Consider the following 6,625-nt stretch of genomic DNA (forward strand, 5'->3'; position numbering starts at 1 on the left):
AGACAGGCCCAGGAAGGCAGAGCGGGAAGGGAGTGTTACAGGCAGGAAGTTCGTAAAGCCTGTGTTTATAGATCAGGATCCCTTGAGCTGAGCTGAGGATGGCAAGGAGGCAGCAATACCAACAGTCTGGGAGGGCAACCAATTGGACAGACCCAACTGTGATATCTCTCTCTCTGCCCACAGGCCAGGACTCTGCCAGTCCCATCCGGACCACATACACGGGCCAGGTGCTGGGGAGTCTTGTCCATGTCAGGGGCACCGATACCGGGGTCCATACCTTCCTGGGAATTCCCTTTGCCAAGCCACCTCTAGGTCCGCTGCGATTTGCACCCCCTGAGCCCCCTGAATCTTGGAGTGGTGTGAGGGATGGAACCACCCATCCGGCCATGTAAGCTCTCCCAGGGGTCTAGGGAACTCCAGGCCCTGGGGCAGGGGTGGGGTGCTCTGAACTCAGCTAGGCTACAATTATCATGTCACCTAAACCCCCACATCCAGTTTTCCTTCTGAGTTTCGTGGATCCCCACGTGCATTTTTCCAATGAGCATGCTGAGGCTGCGGAGGGTGAATAACTTCTCAGACTCCTGGCTCAAGGCTTGGCATTCGGGAGGCATTGGCTCCAGGTGCTGAAGGGAGGGGCAGAGACACAGATCTCCCCAGATTCTGGTTATGCCAAACTTTCTCTGCCACCAGGGGCAGGTGTCTCTGGGAAAGGTTCGATGTAGCTCTATGAACCTTGTAGGAGCCCCTAACTCTAGTGGCAGATGTTGCAAATAGCTGAAGAAAACAGTAGTGGTAGCTTCCTGGGGACCCGCGCTCTCCACAGTCACTGTGTCCACCGACAGGGCCAGGAGCCATTGGCCAAGACACGTGTATATTTTTCCAACTGGAGGCCGTGTGGGAATGATGAGTTTTTGAGAGTTTAGACTTGGGATGAGGGACATCCCACTGCCCTTCTCGTGAGAAATTAACATCCATTCACTCATGTAGCACACATATGTGGGCTACTCCCCTGTGCCAGGCCTCAGGGGGTACAGCGATATAGTGGTGAATGTCAGCACATGCAGCCAATGGTTCTCATAGAAACCCCTGAAAGTTAAGTTTTCCGTTGTCGGGAGGATGATACCCAAGGTCCTCAATGACCTCGAGACCTCCCTGGAAGTCCAAGCTCCATCCCAGCTTCCCCAGAGCCTGTGGCCTGTAACTTGGTGGGAAGAGATTTATGGGAGGGATCATGTGTGGGCAGGGTATTGTGAGAGGGGCTGAGGGTTGTTGGGAGCACATCTGAACCCAGGGTCTAGTTTTGGCCACAGCCCGGTCCCTGGACTGATTATTTGCCCTGGTTACTAGGTGTCTGCAGGACCTCACTGCACTGGAGTCAGAATTTTATAGCCAGTTAAATGTGACCATCCCTTCGGTCCCCATGTCCGAGGACTGCCTGTACCTCAACATCTACACGCCGGCCTATAGCCATGAAGGCTCTAACCTGCCGGTGGGTGTCAGGCCACAATTCACTGGGGGTTGGAGGACAGTTCTTCTGCAAGTAGGTAGAAAGGACAATATTAGCACAGGCCCTGCTGCAGAGTGGACTGTGCTGAGAAGCTTCTCACTCTCAGGTCCAAGAAATGCTCCTTACCCAGGCTGGGTAGCTGACCCTTGGGCATGGTGTCACAGAGTTCTGGCTGCTCCCAGAGGTCAAAGGCTGTGGTTCTGGGCTGGACTCAGGACTCACCCAGCCAACTCATGCCCAGGAGATCCACCCAAGTGCCCAAGGGCTGCACCTTGAGGTGACCAAGAACCCCAGCCATGGATAATCTGTTGGGTCTATGAGAATGGGCACACACAAAAACTTTTTTTTGTTTTTTGAGACAGAGTCTCGCTCTGTCGCCCGGGCTGGAGTGCAGTGGTGCAATCTTGGCTCACTGCAAGCTCTGCCTCTGGGTTCATGCCATTCATCTGCCTCAGCCTCCTGAGTAGCTGGAACTACAGGCGCTGGCCACCAAGCAAGGCTAATTTTTTTTGTATTTTTTAGTAGAGACGGGATTTCACCGTGTTAGCCAGGAAGGTCTCGATCTCCTGACCTTGTGATCTGCCTGCCTCGGCCTCCCAAAGTGCTGGGATTACAGGTGTGAGCCACCACGCCCGGCCACAAAAACTTTTTTTGTTAGAGATGGCATTATGCTCTGTTGCACAGGCTAGAATACAGTGGCATGAACATAGGTCTCTATAACCTCAAATTCCAGGGTGATCCTCCGACCTCAACCTACCCAGTAGCTGGGACTGCAGGCCTGTGCCACCATGCCTGGCTAATTTTTAAAACATTTTCTGTTGAAAGGGGGTCTCCCTATGTGGTTCAGGCTAAGGACATTTTTTATTAATGTTCATGTGGAGCCGTCAGGGAGACACCCCTTTTCTTTCCACTTCGGTGAGTTTTCTAGGGCTGATGAAACCAGGCTTTGATACAGGGGCTGGTCTTCCTGATAGATCTTGGATGCTTAACAATTGGCTCATGTAATGAATTTGTGCTGGAGTTCTAATGGGGAGGTAGACAGAGGCAAAGCACTGGTTGGTCTAGGTAGTGGCCCTGGTGGGGTTCAGGCTGGATGGGAACATCGTGGTAGCTGCCTTGATTTCCCCAGGTGATGGTGTGGATCCATGGTGGTGGGCTTGTTTTTGGCATGGCTTCCATGTATGATGGTTCCATGCTGGCCGCCTTTGAGGACGTGGTGGTGGTCACCATCCAGTACCGCCTGGGTGTCCTGGGCTTCTTCAGGTGAGACTAGGGCTGGGCTGGGCTGTGCAATGAGGGCTGAGCAGGGCCAGAACAGCCCTGTGATCCCTGTCCCTGCTACTTCTCAGCACTGGAGACAAGCATGCAGCTGGCAACTGGGGCTACCTGGACCAAGTGGCCGCACTACGCTGGGTCCGGCAGAATATCGCCCACTTTGGAGGCAACCCTGACCGTGTCACCATTTTTGGCGAGTCTGCGGGTGGCACGAGTGTGTCTTCGCTTGTTGTGTCCCCCATGTCCCAAGGACTCTTCCATGCGGCCATCATGGAGAGTGGCGTGGCCCTCATGCCCTGCCTCATTGCCAGCTCAGCAGATGTTATCTCCACGGTGAGTGCCCTCAGCTGTGGAGGGCTAGGCCTGCTACCTCCCCTTCTGTCTGTTAAGTGAGGATGACAAGGGCCATCAGGGAGCATCCCCCAGGAGCTGCCGCCTACCTTGGAATTGCTTGCGGGCTCCAGGGTCAGAATGCACATCCTTCTGCCATTGCAGAGGCCAACTTTGTTCTGTGGCCTCTGTGCAAAGTTGTCACCCTAGGGATCCCCATCATGAGGAGAACCATCTAGGCAGATGGGATGGCTCCTATGTCTGCAACTTCTGAGTTGGAACAGTGCCAGAACTGCAGGAATTCATACGCAGTACCCTGTGAGATTTGGGGTGTCCCTGTTCTTGGCCAGGGCCTTGGGCAAACTCCTCTTCTCTACCCGGAAGGATGAGCCAGCCCCTGCCTCGTCCCTTTGCAGGTGGTCGCCAATCTGTCAGCCTGTGACAAAGTTGACTCTGAGGCCCTGGTGGGCTGCCTGAGGGGCAAGAGTAAAGAGGAGATCCTTGCAATTAACAAGGTTGGTCTAAATGGATGTGGGTGTAGAGGAAGGGGTGCAAGAGGCATGGGGCTGGCAGGCCTGCATTGTCCTCATATTCCCTGGGCACATTACCTTATTTGCCTGTCTGGGTATCATAGCCCTGGGTGGAGACTGAAGATTGGTGCATGCCCGAGCCAGGCATTGATTGGATATGAGCATCTGGGGATGAACCGGGAAAGAGTGGAAGGTACTCAGAGGTCATCGGAAGATGTCTGGGACCCAACCTTCTTCCCTGACCTTGCATTTCCCCTCAGCCTTTCAACATGATGATCCCTGGAGTGGTGGATGGGGTCTTCCTGCCCAGGCACCCGCAGGAGCTGCTGGCCTCTGCTGAGTTTCAACCTGTCCCCAGCATCATTGGTGTCAACAATGATGAATTTGGCTGGATCAACCCCAGTGTGAGGCCCAACCCAAGCTGTCAAGTGCCTGGGGAGCCCATCTGGTAGTGGGGGATTTTCAGGGCTTAGTAGTTCCAGACTCATCCCATCCCCAACTGTAGACTCTCTCCCGGCCACCCAGGACACAAGTATCTATGACACCCAGAAGGAAATGGACAGAGAGGCCTTCCAGGCTGTTCTGCAGAAAATGTTAACGCTGATGGTAAGGCTCCTGGGGTCTCTCGCCAGTGGAGAGGGGCTCCTCTCCTGTCCTGAGGCAGAGGAAATTCAACCCCCAGATACCCTGCCTATGTAGTGACCCCCATGAGCAAAGGCCCGAGTGTGTGTGTGTTTGGGGGTGGGGTCACCTCAGAGCCTTGCCTTTGCTCCCACTTCCTGTTGCATTTCACGGTCCGTCTCCCCAAGCCCGAGGCCACCTCCTCCTTGCCCTTGACATCCAGCCTAACCTGCCTCTTCCTGATCCACCTGGGGTAGATGTTGCCTCCTACATTTGGTGACCTGCTGATGGAGGAGTACGCTGGGGACAATGGGGAGCCCCAGAGCCTCCAAGCCCAGTTCCAGGAGATGATGGCAGACTCCATGTTCGTGATCCCTGCACTCCAAGTAGCACATTTTCAGCGTGAGTATATTTGGACCTAAGGCCTGACTGGCAGGGGTACAGCTCAGGGCTGTGGGTCCCAGGTGAGACCTGCTGCTGTCCCGGTCGCCACTCATTTTTTTTTTGGGCCCCTGGGACACTTGAGGTCCATCACTGCAGTAAATCCTCATGGCTAGCCCAAGAGACAGACATTTCCCCGTTTCACAGATGAGGAAATTGAAGTTAGGGACCTTCAGTGACTTGCCCAAGATGATACAGCTAAGAAGTCCAAGGCCATGATTTATCCCGTCTCTTCCTCTGCTCCTGCCCCAGCCTGGGGCTCCACACCCCACTGTCCAGATTCCGGCCAGCTTTGGACCTAGGTATCTTATCACCATGGGTGAGGCAAGAAGGCTTCAGGGGAGGGGCCACTGTGTCACAGGCTGTCCACCCCACAGGTTCCCGGGCCCCTGTGTACTTCTATGAGTTCCAGCATCAGCCCAGCTGGGTCAAAAACATCAGGCCGCCGCACGTGAAGGCAAACCATGGTGATGAGGTTTCTTTTGTTTTCGGAACTTTCTTCTGGGGCAACTACGGTGAGTCTTCTTCCTTTCCCGGGAGGTGGGCTGGGTCCCTCGCTGGGTCCCTGAGCGGTGATTGATTGTCCTCACTGCCCAGATAAGGAAACTGAGGCTCAGAGACAGGATGAGATCAGGTGTCCAAGATTTTACAGCTCCAGAGGCTGTGCCAGGATTAGAATTCATGACTCTTCAGACTGTGGCCTGTGCTCCCTCCGTCCCTCCCCACCCTTGGGTGTCTGCCTGGTGCAGAGCAGGTTTCCAGGACGTTTGTTTCTTCAATGACTCCCAGTGACAGAAGGAAGAAGGGGCCTTCAGGGCCAGGAAGGAGCCCAGGATGGAGTCAGCCAGAGCCTGGGCTAAGGGAAAAGTTTGGAAAAGGGGAGGGCTGGCTTCTGAGGGTGGTGGGAGAAAAAGCAGAGAAGCGGGACTGGGGGCCGAGGGCTGGGGGCCATAGACAAGCTCCACCTGGGATGCTGAGTTGGGCCATCCTGACCAAGACACAGGTCCCCTTCCTCTCTGCAGTTAAATTCACTGAGGAGGAGGAGCGGCTAAGCAGAAAGACGATGAAGTACTGGGCCAACTTTGCTCGAAACGGGTGAGACGTCACACCCGTGCCTCAACCTCCCCGGGTTGGGAGGCTTGTGCCCGTCCAGCAATCTCCTAGTCTGGGGTGACCTCATAATCACACCCGCATCCTTAATCACATGATAGCCCCTTCCCCAGCCACGGGACCCACTCGGACAGGGTGGGGGTGCCGTGGGGCAGTGGACATGCTCCATCTCCCTGCTCTGCCTGGAGGGTGGGCACCAGTGCTGTGCCACTGGCAGGGTCTCCCTCTCAGAGAGAGGGACACATCAGAGCCGGCTACCCCGCCCCCACTGGAGCTGACACTAGCTGGAGGGAATTTGTTTCCTGTTTCTGGAAGACGCCCCCCTCACTGCCCAAGCCCACCTGGCCTGCTTGGCTGCCTTGCCTGACCAGACTCAGGGTGCTCAGGTCTGGGCTCCAGGGGCTCAGAATGACCCTCGTATCGCCCTGCTGGGACGGCATGTCTACAGGAACCCCAACGGCGAGGGTCTGCCACACTGGCCGCTGTTCGACCAGGAGGAGCAATACCTACAGCTGAACCTACAGCCTGCAGTGGGCCGGGCTCTGAAGGCCCACAGGTTCCAGTTCTGGAAGACGGCGCTGCCCCAGAAGAAGATCCAGGAGCTCGAGGAGCCTGAAGAGAAACACAGAGAGCTGTAGCTCCTAGTGCCAGGGAGGAGGGGTTGGGCTCGCTTACAGGCGAGCGTCAGCCTGCTGTGCCCACACACGCCCACTGAGGAGAAAGAAGTTGATTCCTTCATTCATGTAGCCATTCATTCATTCTTCCGTCCATCCATTCAGAAAGCATTTATTAAGAACTTACTCAGGCATGA

The 6,625-nt window shown here is 55.4% G+C and overlaps 1 protein-coding gene across 1 annotated transcript; it reads left to right on the forward strand.

The window, feature by feature from the left end:
• Window positions 1–6: 6 nt before the first annotated feature.
• On the forward strand, window positions 7–6,625 carry LOC113223003 (cocaine esterase-like). The gene is made up of 11 exons (XM_026452574.1): window positions 7–388; window positions 1,348–1,489; window positions 2,637–2,770; window positions 2,857–3,115; window positions 3,529–3,627; window positions 3,903–4,046; window positions 4,168–4,248; window positions 4,521–4,665; window positions 5,082–5,219; window positions 5,727–5,799; window positions 6,263–6,625. The coding sequence occupies exons 1-11, from the start codon at window positions 99–101 to the stop codon at window positions 6,450–6,452; spliced, it is 1,695 nt and encodes a 564-aa protein (XP_026308359.1). The 5' UTR covers window positions 7–98; the 3' UTR covers window positions 6,453–6,625.

The sequence above is a fragment of the Piliocolobus tephrosceles genome, unplaced genomic scaffold, assembly GCF_002776525.5.
Source record: "Piliocolobus tephrosceles isolate RC106 unplaced genomic scaffold, ASM277652v3 unscaffolded_37438, whole genome shotgun sequence".
Classification (NCBI taxonomy): domain Eukaryota; kingdom Metazoa; phylum Chordata; class Mammalia; order Primates; family Cercopithecidae; genus Piliocolobus; species Piliocolobus tephrosceles.

What these genes read in the sequence shown, in the direction of transcription:
- LOC113223003 (XM_026452574.1), top strand. Translation starts at nt 99, where the DNA reads ATGGCAAGGAGGCAGCAATACCAACAGTCTGGGAGGGCAACCAATTGG. An exon ending in GGTGTCCTGGGCTTCTTCAG is followed by an intron (nt 2,771 to 2,856) that starts GTGAGACTAGGG and finishes GCTACTTCTCAG; the next exon opens with CACTGGAGACAAGCATGCAG. An exon ending in AGATCCTTGCAATTAACAAG is followed by an intron (nt 3,628 to 3,902) that starts GTTGGTCTAAAT and finishes ATTTCCCCTCAG; the next exon opens with CCTTTCAACATGATGATCCC.